Genomic DNA, 12,979 nt, shown 5'->3' with positions numbered 1-12,979 from the left:
TTTACATTAAAAATCTGTAACAGAGACATGAGCTATTTACACTTTTGGCTCTCTAGTATTAATTCAGCTTTCAGTACTAATTTATCTATGCCAGGGCTTTTCAACCAGTGGTACGGGTATCACCTGTGGTACATTGGCACCTGGCAGGTGGTACGCGACCATCCTAGAAAAGTGGTAGCCCAGGGAGGGGAATGAGCTGAACCGGTGGCAGCACCGCACAAGCCTGACAGCCCTGAAGCGCCGATCAGTGCCGCTTTCCAGCTGATCGGCACTTTGGGGCTGTCAGGCTCAGTGGAAGCACCAGGATCAGCGCCAGGCTCCAGCTGGAGCTCGGCGCTGATCCTGGCGCTTCTGCTGAGCCCAGAAGAAGCGCTGATCAGCTGGAATGTTGCAGCATCTCCAGGGTCTTGTGATTTACATTCAGATGCTTGGCAACTGATCCATATTTATGACGGTCACAGTGTCCCAGGGTTATGTGAAGTGACCAAAACCTGCTGCAACCACCCAGCAAACGGGTGGAATAAAAACCAAACACCCCCACCCCACCTCTGCTGCCAATCCCTAACAAAAAGGCTCACAACAATGAAAACCTCAAACAGGAAGAAGAGCGCCGCTGGGTGGGCAGGCAGGTGTCTTGCTCGGCTGTGGCTTGGGGGAACTTTTTTCAGTGCCATTGTAACTTCGAACAGTCATTAAGCAAACTGTTGTAAGTCGAGGGCTACCTGTACTTTATCACTTTTTTCCTTTTTTTTTTTTTGGGTCATCAAGTTTTTGACACCTTGCTAGGCGACTGGTGGTACTCTGATATTGCCATATCCTAAAAGTGGTACAATGGGTGAAAAGGTTGAAAAGCCCTGATCTATGCTTTATTCCTTCACAAAAAATATTATGGATAAGAATATGTAAAGTAAGCTTTAAATATGTTTTAAATATCTTAAAATATGGAAGAGCCAGGTGGGTAATGACTAAGATGTTTGACTAAATCAAGTCCACTGTCAGTTATGAAAATTCATTGGGTGAGTTTGAACCATTCATTTCTCTCCACTCCATCCCACAACTTGTTGAAGGGAAACGTTGGAAGAGTCCTTTGTTTTTTTACTTTGCACTCTTGGAGAAATAAAAATATGTTTTCTCCTTTTTCATTTTAAGCTTTATGCATCTCTTGATTTGGGGATAAAATGGACTCGCGTACAAGATCACGTGTCAAAAGATCATATTTATTGGTAAGAGACATATTTTTGCTGTTCAAGATTACATAAAATGAATTATGGAGAAAAGTGATCTTTTTCAATCTTTGAGGGTATTCTATTCAATTGTACTGTAATAAAAAAGTAAGGTTCTACATTTAGGCAAGAAAAACCAAATGCACAAGTACAGTATAGGTGGTGTCTTGCTCAATAGTAGCAACTGTGAGAGGGATCTCAGAGTCCTAGTGGACAATCACTTAAATACGAGCCAGCAGTGTGCTGAAGCTGCCAAAAAAGCCAACACAGTGCTAGGCTGCATTAACAGAGGGATAGAATCAAGATCACGCGAAGTATTAATACCACTTTACAATGCTTTGGTAAGGCCACACTTGGAATACTGCATCCAGTTTTGGTCACCACGATGTAAAAAAAGATGTTGAGACTCTAGAAAGAGTACAGAGAAGAGCAACAAAGATGATTAAGGGACTGGAGGCTAAAACATATACGGAATGGTTGTTGGAATTGGGTATGTCTTGTTTAACGAAGAGAAGGACAAGGGGTAACATGATAGCAGTGTTCCAATATCTCGGGGGCTGCCACAAAGAAGAGGGAGTCAAGCTATTTTCCAAGGCACCTGAAGGCAGGACAAGAAGCAACTGGTGGAAACTAAGCAAGGAGAGAAGCAACCTAGAACTAAGGAGAAACTTCCTGACAGTTAGAACAATTAACCAGTGGAACAACCTGCCTCCAGAAGCGGTGAATGCTCCAACACTGGAAGTTTTTAAGAAGAGACTGGACAGCCATTTGTCCGAAATGGTATAGGGTTTCCTACCTTTCATTTTTCTGCTTTATTTAAGTAATTTATACTTAATCTTCATTCTTTATGTTTTACTGAAAGATTTCCCACTATATCCAATTCTAGAATGTTCATCGCTTCAAAGTACCTGTACTGTGTGAAATAAGACTAAGTTTTAGAAATAAGACTTCTGGCATTGAACATTTTTCTGCCAAGAATTTGTTGATTATTCATTTGCCAATTATTAAATCAAATACCCTTGCATAAGACATTAAACATACTCTCCAGAGCTTTTTAACTTTCTGATTTGCCAAACTGCATCCTGGTGTACATTAGGAATTCACATTGGGCTGTATTTCTGTCAGTTGTTACTTACATACAGATGTTTTTGTAACTGGTTGATCAATGTTATATTCTGATTGGTGTTTAAATGATTAAATCATCTCTGTAACTGAATCCTACACATTTTTTCAGGACTTTTCTCAACACTATGATTAATCTCCTGCTGATGCCTTAATGAACATGTGTTTTGATACCTTTGTCAGAACCCTTTTTTTTAAAAAAAGTATTTTATTGATTTTTAACAGTTACCATCTTTAGTGCTTAGTAAACAACGTGTTGTCTGGGTTCATATACTTAACATTAGCTTCTTCAATATAAATCTGTTCAATATTACACAATCCAGAGTTTTTTCCTGATCCTCCTTTCTTCCCCAATTTATTTTCATTTTCTCCACATTACGCAATTTTTGCTACAATTAAGGCATAAAAAGTTAGATATAAACACCCTCATCATATTTTCCTAATCTTATACAGATAATATCAGTTTATAACCTCTAGCCAATTGTATTTGCAATTAAAATCTCCTTGTAGAGTCAATATCCTGTTTTTCACGCTCTTATTTAAGTTTGATTTCCCATCAGTATTCAAAATATCTTTATCAGTTATGATTTTCTCAAGATGAATTACATTTATATAGCTAAAATTTTTTTGTTCATACTAGCCATTCTCTTAGTTTCATATTTCTCATATCAAAGAAGAAAGAAAGAAAGAAAGAGAAAGAAAAAAGTGCTACTCTAATTCTAACATCTTTTGTTATAAAAGTCTGGTTATATCTAAGGGCTATCCGTTCTTTTAATCATATTCAAACAGATATTTAATCATATAATTCCCCCTCTTATAGATCAAACCTTCCGATTTTTAAGTCTAACTCTTGCTTGCTTTCTTTTCCAAATAGGTTTCCAGGCCAAGGCAATTAAATCGTCCAGAAATTTTCCCTTTATTTTTGTGAAACCTTATTTTGATACCTTTGTTCAGAACTCTTATTTTAGTAATCTAAATTACAGATAGGGGCCTGTGCCCTTCCTGATGTTGCTGGACTACAATTTCCAGCAGGCCCAACCAGTATAGTGTAGAGCTAGATAAGTTGAAAATTACAATTCACCAACACTGAAAAACTGTGTCATCATTTACAAAGTCCCAAGCAGACTGCCAGTCAGTATTGCAGAGGGTTATTTTCACTGAGAGGAATGTAGGAATCTGAGGTTTTTCTTTTCTTCCCAGAGAAGCCTTTAAAAATACTGTGTTTGTCGTGCAATGGCAGTGAGAATACAGTAGTTTTGTCCTACTTCCCACCCTTTTGTTGGGAGGAAAAAAAACTTCTCTAGACAAACAGCATGTTTCAGGGATTCTTTCTTGGGAAAAACCAAATGTGGGTATAAGTTGCTTTTCCACCTACTGAAAAGAAACCAATATGTTTATACATGAGAAAAGTTGTTTTTAAATGTAGATGCATGGGATACAATGAGTTGCATGTTTGTCTACATGCAGAGCCTGTATAGCAGAGCCTCTTGTTTGTGAAAATGTGCTTTCCTCCTGTCCTTGCGTTGTGAGGAAGGTATGTTGCTACTACAAGTATTGTTCCCGCAGCCTATCGTTTATTGCATCTCTACAACGGGGCTGGTCAATGTGTTCTTTATAATGTGGGGTAGTTCAAGGCAGGAATTGGTGGGACTTCTGCTATCCTTCTTCCTCCCACCCAGCATCATCCATCTCTTAGAAGTTTTGATTACATTAATCACGGTGATTAATCCAGACTATTGTATTTTTAAAATAATAGACTTGTGGGCTACAGTGGACTCAGACAAGGGAGGCCCAAGTACAAATCTTGATTCAAATTTGCAATTCAGTAGGTAACCTTGAAGCAATTACCCTCTCTAACATACATCACAAAGTTCTTGTACATAAAACAAGTTGTTCTAAACTCCTGGAAGGACAACATAAACGTGAAATTAAATAATAAATTTAGCTATAAGTAAAAATGAGCATCTTTACATTTATCTAATTCCCAGATCTCAATCATCTGAGTTTGTAAGATAATAACATTTGTAAATGCCATTCATATATTCAGCAGGCTGAACTCTATAGTTGCTTGGGACAATCTCCTAACTAAGATTCCCTCTGTGAAATGGCAGAGAGATGTACAAATGCAGATACTGAGAAAGGTGCAACAGTTTCACATGTGATTACAATTTCTGGACACCACATCACAGAACTCAGGAGGTTACAATGCTAAAGCTCAGGATGTTACAACACAGCCAACCACCCAGGATGTTGCAACACAAAACTCAGGATATCACTACACTAGATCTCAGGATGTAATCACACAACCCATTACCCAGGTCCTTATAACACAAAAGACTAATGGGCACACAGCCAGCACCTCAAGTACTCAGGATGTTACGAAACAGCTGAACACTCCACAAACAATAACAGCCAACCAATCCACACAGCCAACCAATCCACTTACAACAACTAAGCCAGCACTCCACACACCCCCACCAATATTTATAGAGAGTCGGCAGCTCCGATCACATTTTGTGATATTCTCATTTTATCAACATTAAGCAGATACAGTTCTTGGCACTATCGATACATACAAAATTAGATATAAACATTTTTCTAGTGTTTATACAAATAACAATAATATCAGTAGATAACATCTTTTCTAACCAGCTTATATTTCAATTGTATTTGCAATTAAGGTCTTCTTATTGAATCAATGTAGATCCTGTTTTTCAAGCTCTTATTTAAATTTTGTTTCCCATCAGTATTCAAAATATTCTTGTCTGTTATGATTGAGTGGGCGAAATTCCCCCTCAAAAATACTCCACCTAAATTGTCTCTCTCATTCCAAACAATATCCACAAAAATACAGAAAAAAATCCTTGGTGAGTTGAATACACTGACTTGGAAAGTGACTTGGCAAAGGAAGAAGGCTAGAGTTAGACTTAAGAGAACAGATGATTTGACTTACCAGATGGGATATTACATGACTACATTTGTTTGAATATGGTTAAAAGAATAGATAACTTTCGGATATAAATGGATTTTATAGTAAGAGGGATGTGATTTATAATTAGAATAGCACTTTTTTATGATATGGGAAATGTAAAAATATTGGGATGGCTTACGTGAGTGAAATGTTTGGACACTTAAATGTAACTAACTTTGAGAAAAACATGTGACTATGATTTCTGAGGGAAGAGGCTTACAGCCCTGTACTTTTTCAGTGAAACCAATAATAATATTATAAGAGGTAGAATGGTGTGAGAAACCTTTTGCTACCCAGGGTTACCTAAATTGTCTGCAGGTAGTCCTCGACTTACAACAGTTGGTTTAGTGACTGTTCAAAGTTACAGCCGCACTGAAAAAAGTGACTTGTGGCCATTTTTCACACAACTATTGCAGCATCCCCATGGCCATGTGATCAAAATTCAGACACTTAGTAACTGACTCACATTTACAACGGTTGCAGGGTCCCAGGATCATGTGATCACCTTTTGCAAGCAATCACCTTCTGACAAGCAAGTCAGTGGGAAAGCCAGGTTCACTTAACAACCATGTCTCTAACTTAACAACTGCAGTGATTCACTTAACAACTTTGGCAAGAAAAGTCGTAAAATGGGACTAAACTTAACAAATGTCTCACTTAGCAACAGAAATTTTGGGCTCAGTTGTGGGCGTAAGTCGAGGACCACCTGTATTCAGAATCTAAAAATTGCACATGGCCTTCATAGAAGCTTAGCTCTCTTGCATACTATGCAAGCCTAGGTACAACCACCACTGAGCTTCTTCTGTAGGTATTTGATTGCCACGGCAGTAGAACATTCTTTCTTATAGCTTGTCTGATGTTCTGGAATTTTTTCCACTTTGCTGACTTTATTTTGCATGATTTTCTTATGATTTTTCTTGTACATGAAGCGTTCCAGGTCCTAGGTCACCATCCTTCCTTCCCTTTGGCTCCATCTCACGATCTTAAAGATCCCATTTCCCAAATGCCAGCATTGTTGTAGCAAAGATCCTCCTTCAGATGGAACATAATCTTTGTTTTTTTGTTCTCTGGAGAAGACTGTGCTGTAGACTTTCCTAAACTAGCTCAATGTATTCATTTAAACTGTTTATGAACAACACTCTGGGAGCAAGTAGACTCTGTGTGCCTTGGCTATATCTACAGATTGTACCTATCTCAGAAGTTGGGCAGAGCTTTTCATGCTTTATATCAAGCCATGTTTAAAATCTTTGTGTCCTACTGGGGATTCTCATGGGCCTGCAGTATTAACATAGCTTAGAAGAAATCATCTGGAATGCTGGTCATCTTTTTTCATTTGGATCTTTCAGGGTCTCATGTTGTCTGCCTTTCAAGGCCATGGGTGAAATGTTTAATTAAGACTGTGACACGTTTGCTTTGTCTCTTTCTCTGGTTCTCCATGTCGATGCTGAAGCTTTTTCAATTTATAGCTACTGATCTTATTCATTTAATCTCATGGAAGACAGCATTTTTGTTAGTCATATATCAGCCCCACTCAGTAGACAAGATACAAAATGAACTCCACGGAAACATCTTTTATTGAGATTGGCAATAATAACAGAATCTTGCATGATTGTACTGCACCACCTCTCCCTCTTTTTCATTCACTAAATTAGGGTGGCATCTGCCTGAGCAGCTTCTGAATGTTTTCTTGTGATTCTGGATTTTAAAAAGGCTTTGGAACCTTTTACCTAGGAAACGGTTTCTGCATAACTCTTTCAAAGTGGTCTACCTTTCTCTTCACGTCATGACTGGCTTGCCAAGCAATAGAATTACTTGCTTTGCATAGGGCTCATCTCTACAGATGTTGTCTATTTCTTTTCTCCTGAAAGATGTGTCTGCATTCCATTGGGTGAAGGCATTATATTGCCTATCTATTTTCCCAGTCTTTGGATGCTGATGGAAAGAGCACTCCATTCCTTTGATGTTCAAATAATGCATTCTTTTGGTTTGCATTCAGAGACTAGCACTGCCTTTAAGCTTTTCTAGGCCCATGCAAAGGCTTGGTTTCTTCCAATGCTTTTCCAAGTGTGTTCTTGTAACTCTCAAGCTTTGTTATGAGCTTGTAAATCAACAGTGCCCTCTGGGATCTAAGGTAACTCTGAAAAAGTATCATTGATCTTCTTTTTTCAGACAAATGTAGCCTTTGGAAGAGCAATCCTTATGAACACAAGTCCCTTCCCCTATTAACAAATTCATTAATCATCCATGTACGCGAATTAAGCCATAGTGAAGAAGGATACCACTATTTATTATTTATCTATATTAGAGTTCATTGACTATATTATTGCTAAAAGAAGGTGGAGAAGCTCAATTATACCATCAAAACATTGCCATGTATTGAGTGTGGAACATATCACAAGCTGCTCATATGCAAACTCCAAGTTAAGCTAAAAGGAAAGGCAGGCAGAGAGTATCCATGAACATATACCTGCTGTTTTCAAAGAGAATATCAGGAATTGCTTTGAAGTCATGAATCTCATTGATACAAACCAGAGGAATTACAGAATGATCATAAAAAAGTTAGAGTTACAATACAGGTAGTCCTCAACTTCTGACTATAATTGAGCCCAGATTGCAGCTGTAAGTCATTGCAATCGTTAAGAAGGATGTCCACATCACTGCTTCACTCAATGATTGCAATCCTGGCTCTAGTTATAGTAGTTAAATGATTGTGTGATTCGGTAAGTGGAGTGAGAGGGTTCCTCGGGGATGCAGCAGCCCAGCACGGGCCACATATGAACTGGGGGCTGGTATAGCATAGTGCAAAGCTGCAGCTGCTCTAATCTGACCCTGCACAATGGGATTGGGAGGCAGTGCTGATGCTGGACCTGAAGTAGCCTGGGGCTTTCAGTAGTCTCAGGCAGCTGCCACCATCCCAGGCTTCTGTGTCAGCCATACTACTGTCACTGCTGCTCAGAAGTGTTGCTTTGCACTATTCTCCAAGGCACATGAGTTTGGGGAATGGTGCAGTTGCCCCTTCCACACAAGCATGTGACTTTGAAAGCCACCAGAATCCTTAGGAAACCCCGCAAGAATGGAACCTGTTCCAAAATCACATAGGACTTCCTGAAGCTTCCTGAAGGATGGAACTCGTACACCTGGGGCTTCCTGAGATCTCCAAAGCTGTACAGACAGGCTCTGGGAAAGAAGGCCTGGTGTGATGAGAAGCTGCCTCAGATAGGCCATGTGGGGCCTTTTAATAGTAGGAGAAAAATGGCTGAAGGTAAGCAGTGTGCGGCAGATCTCCAGGAGTGCTGAGCAAGGCAAGGTTAAGGAGAAACTCTTATCTATGTGATCACTAATAGTTGTCAACAACCTGATGGCATAATATTGTATCTAGGGTTCTTTAAGTGAATTCAGCCAACCGGTTCTGTAGCCAATCTTAGTGCTCTTCTCATGATTTGAGCAGTATCATCAGGAGCTGTGCATAATCAGGTGTGGTACACATAGGAAACAGGACTCTTGCTAGGAAAATCTGTAAACTTTAGAGGTTTCTGAACCAGCTTTCCAGAGAAACATAATTCATGTCCATGATTTCACAGATGGCACTCAAAGTAATCCAGTTACTAATAAACAGTTGCATATCGTTCCTCACAATATATACTTTTCTTTATGTGGAATATGAGACTGAATACAACCAAATTATGGCATCCTGAGGTGAATAGATTATCACATAAACATTTGTTCATGTGTGGATATTTCTGTGGCAATGAGTGTACCATCATTAGTAAAATACACATACCAAGTTTCTGATAGTGATTTGTAATATATTTTTATGGAGCATTTTACAAGTGACAAAGATAATTGAAGATTCTTAAAGAGAAAGGTTTATCTGACAAAAAGCAATCTGAACCATTAAAGTATTAGACAGATAAGTACTGATAAAAAATACAGCTTGGGTACTGTGTGCAGTATCAAAAGAGTAGCATGGTTACTGTACAATATAAGCTATAGCACTTGAGACAGGAGTATCAGAAGAAAAGGTCTGGTTAAAAATACAATAATAAATTAAACATACTATGTTGAGTAAGTTATTTTCTGTCTCTACAAGTAACTAAAAGTGCCAGAAAGCATGACTTTCATGCTAATTAGAGGAGACTGTTTATTCAATACACTGAAAACAAAATCCCCTCTAGAAACAGTACCAGCATCATGTTTCAAATTAGCTGTCTCATTGTAGACATGAATAATGCTGCTTGATTAAAGGGTAATTCATTCATAAGCCAGTATTATGAACTGGAGATCTTGACTCTATTAGTATATTTGGACAAACTTTTTAGCAATTTACTAAATATAGTGAAAGAAGACAGACATGAGAGTATTTTTAGTGCAAGTTTAATTTGAATTGTTTTGAGGATAGTTATTTTTAAAAATAAAATAAAATAGTGCATTCATAAAATCTAGAAAATAAAACAGCACACAGAACACCAAAACAATAAATCATCCAAACAGAAAATCTACATAGGAATAAGAAAGAAAATGAATGAATTTTGAAGTCTGTATAAATACGTAATCTTAAGGAACCTGAGGAGAGATACAATATTTAAACATCCATATTCAATATTTCTTTCCAGAAATATTTCTGTAAACATAATTTATACAAAGTACTTTGTTAATGTCATTTTATTTACTATATTTATCTAGGGAGATTTCTAGCATTTTCCAGTGATTAACATCATAGTTTATTTTGTTGTTGAGACAGATTGGTGAACTCTCTTGATAGAGACATAGGAATGTTTTGTTAAGATAGCTAAAAAAAATGGCTAGAAAGTTGAATGTTATATATATATCAGAATTTTTGAAATTATAGATATTGAAATTAATTGTCTTTTGAACATGTAAAACTCAATGAAATATGTTTATGGACTTTTAGATATAATACAGCCTCAGTGCTATAGTTGGAATGAGCTTTGGTAACTATTTATTTTAAGGAATAATTAAATCGTACTAAAGAACAGTATTTGTTTTCTCAACATTTTGATTTTGCTGAGGTAGATATGAATATGAATTAATTTGAAATGTAATTAACTATTTTAATTAACAGTGCTCATATTGGAGACAGCAATTATATACAGTAATTTTCTCAAATGAAGCTGTTTTTAATAAAACGGCCATTATCTAACATGGCAAAGGAAGTATAAATTTGATATTGATTTTCTTTAAGATCTGCCTTCAAGGAAAGATAGTACTTCTTTAGAGATAATAAACTGCATTTAATATTTATAATGTGTTAGAAAACATTTTATCTTATGTCTACAGTTATAGTTTTAAAAGTTTGCTTATGTAGTAGATAGGACATTTAGGCTTAAAATATCAGTTCAAAACCTTGCTCAGCTGTGAACTTGACTTCAGAGACCATTGTAATTAAAATAGGATAATTTACATGGATTGTATCAAACTTTTGAAAAATAAATCAGGAAATAAGTGTATCTTTTTGGATAATAGTAAAAAAAACATTTCTCCTTTACATGAGTGTTTTTGAATCTATTTCTGCACTGCTTTTTGAGAGATTTTAATAATAAAGCAAGGAAAATAAGGCCCATTTTCTATAAATTCAGAATTGGCAGTAGATGGTTAGGTTTATTCACCCTAAAACTGTAGTTTTTCCTATGGTAACGGCAATTTTATTACTTTTGCAGGGCTGTTGATGGAGTTGATGAAGACCCTGATTTGGTTCATACAGAATTCCAAGATCCAAATGGAGGTACTCATTAGGATATTGCAGTTGTTTTTTGTTTTCAACATTTCTGGTTAAATTCATAAAAAAATTAACCAAAAATTTCTGGTTACGTTCACAAAAATTGAGAAGCTTGCTTTCTAAGTGCCATAATCTATCGCATTCTCATGTATTCAGCAACTCTGCCTCATCTCTTTTTCTCATTTTATGTATGCTATAATATTGTCAGTGTAAACAAATCTTTCATTATGTATATCAAAATGGATATCATAATTAGTCTGATTATGATTAAATAATAATTCATTGTTTAATCAATCAGTTTATGATATTGATCAAGTAAATATAAGTTAATATTATTAGAAAATAAGCCCAGCTCCATTATACTTAAATGAGCTAATAATGTAGACACAAAGGGCAAACAAAAGATTTTGTATTAAACAAGAGGATGTAAACTAAATGGATGAGAATACTCAAGGGGAAAACAACTCAACTCAAGAAACTTGGGAAATTTTGAAAAGTGAGATTATAAAAGCCCAGTCTAGCACAATACCAATGAAAAGAAAAATAACAGCTCTCAAAAGAAATCAGCATGGCTGCATAAAGAACTCTCTGATAAATTGAAAGACAAAAGGGACAAGTATAAAAAGTGGAAAGAAGGGCACATAACTAAGGCAGAATATCAGCAAATAGCCAGACCCTACAAAGATGAAGTGAGGAAAACTAAGGCTCAAACTGAACTAAGGCTTGCGACAAAAGTCAAAAATAACAAAAAAAGCTTCTTTCAACATGTAAAAAAACAAGAAAAAAGTTAAGGAAATGATTGGCCCATTAGTGGGAGAAAGTGGCAAGAAGGTGACAGGCAACAGAGTGAAAGCAGAACTACTTAACCTGTTTTTTTGCATCTGTCTTTACACAAAGGGAAAAAAAACAGTCCAACCTATCAAAAACAGTACCATAAATAACAGATTAGAAACACAAGTTAAAATAGGCAAGAAAATGATAAGTGAGCACATATCCACCTTAGATGAGTTCAAATCACCAGGACCAGATGGATTACACCCCGGGGTTCTGAAGGAACTGGCGGACATGATCTCAGAACCACTGAACTATATTTTTCAAAGATCTGGAGCATTGGGAAACTACCTGAGGACTGGAAAAGAGCTGATGTAGTTCCCATCTTCAAAAAAGAAAAAAAAATAGATCCAGGAAATTACAGACCTGTCAGCCTGACCTCAATACCTGGAAAAATTCTGAAAAAGATAATCAAGCAACAAATCAGCGAACACCTAGAGCAGGGCTTTTCAATCTTCTCACCCATTGTACCACTTTTAGGATATGGCAATATCCGAGTACCACCAGTCACCTAGCAAGGTGCCAAAAACTTGATGACCAAAAAAAAAAAAAGGAAAAAAGTGATAAAGTACAGGTAGTCTTTGACTTACAACAGTTCGCTCAGTGACTGTTTGAAGTTACAATGGCACTGAAAAAGTGCCCCCAAGCCACAGCCAAGCAAGACACCTGCCTGCCCACCCGGCGGTGCTCTTCCTCCTATCCGAGGTTTTCATTGTTGTGAGCATTTCTGTTGAGGATTGGCAGCAGGGGTGGGGGTGTTTGGTTTTTATTCCCCCCATCTGCTGGGTAGTTGCAGCAGGTTTTGGTCACTTCACATGACCCTGGGACACTGTGACCGTCATAAATATGAATCAGTTGCCAAGCATCTGAATGTAAATCCCAAGACCCTGGAGATGCTACAACATTCCAGCTGATCGGTGCTTCTTCTGGGCTCAGCAGAAGCACCAAGATCAGTGCCAAGCTCCAGCTGGAGCCTGGCGCTGATCCTGATGCTTCCACTGAGCCCTGACAGTTCCGAAGAAGTGCTGATCCTGGCACTTCCGCTGAACCCTGACAGCCCTGCAGCTCCAGCCATCTCTCGTTCAGGCTTGTGTA

General features: G+C 37.4%; 1 protein-coding gene across 1 annotated transcript in view; it reads left to right on the top strand.

Annotated features, from left to right (window-relative positions):
- Nucleotides 1-12,979, top strand: part of SORCS2 (sortilin related VPS10 domain containing receptor 2) — a 104,166-nt gene that overhangs the window by 42,928 nt on the left and 48,259 nt on the right. Inside the window, exons 5-6 of the mRNA XM_029283447.1 lie at nt 1,150-1,223; nt 10,995-11,059. Coding sequence (XP_029139280.1) covers nt 1,150-1,223; nt 10,995-11,059 — 139 coding nt within the window. The remainder of the gene's footprint in view (nt 1-1,149; nt 1,224-10,994; nt 11,060-12,979) is intronic.

Source organism: Protobothrops mucrosquamatus, unplaced genomic scaffold (genome assembly GCF_001527695.2).
Source record: "Protobothrops mucrosquamatus isolate PMUCROS unplaced genomic scaffold, P.Mucros_1.0 scaffold94, whole genome shotgun sequence".
In the NCBI taxonomy this organism is placed as follows: domain Eukaryota; kingdom Metazoa; phylum Chordata; class Lepidosauria; order Squamata; family Viperidae; genus Protobothrops; species Protobothrops mucrosquamatus.
This window is presented reverse-complemented; position numbering and strand designations above follow the sequence as displayed.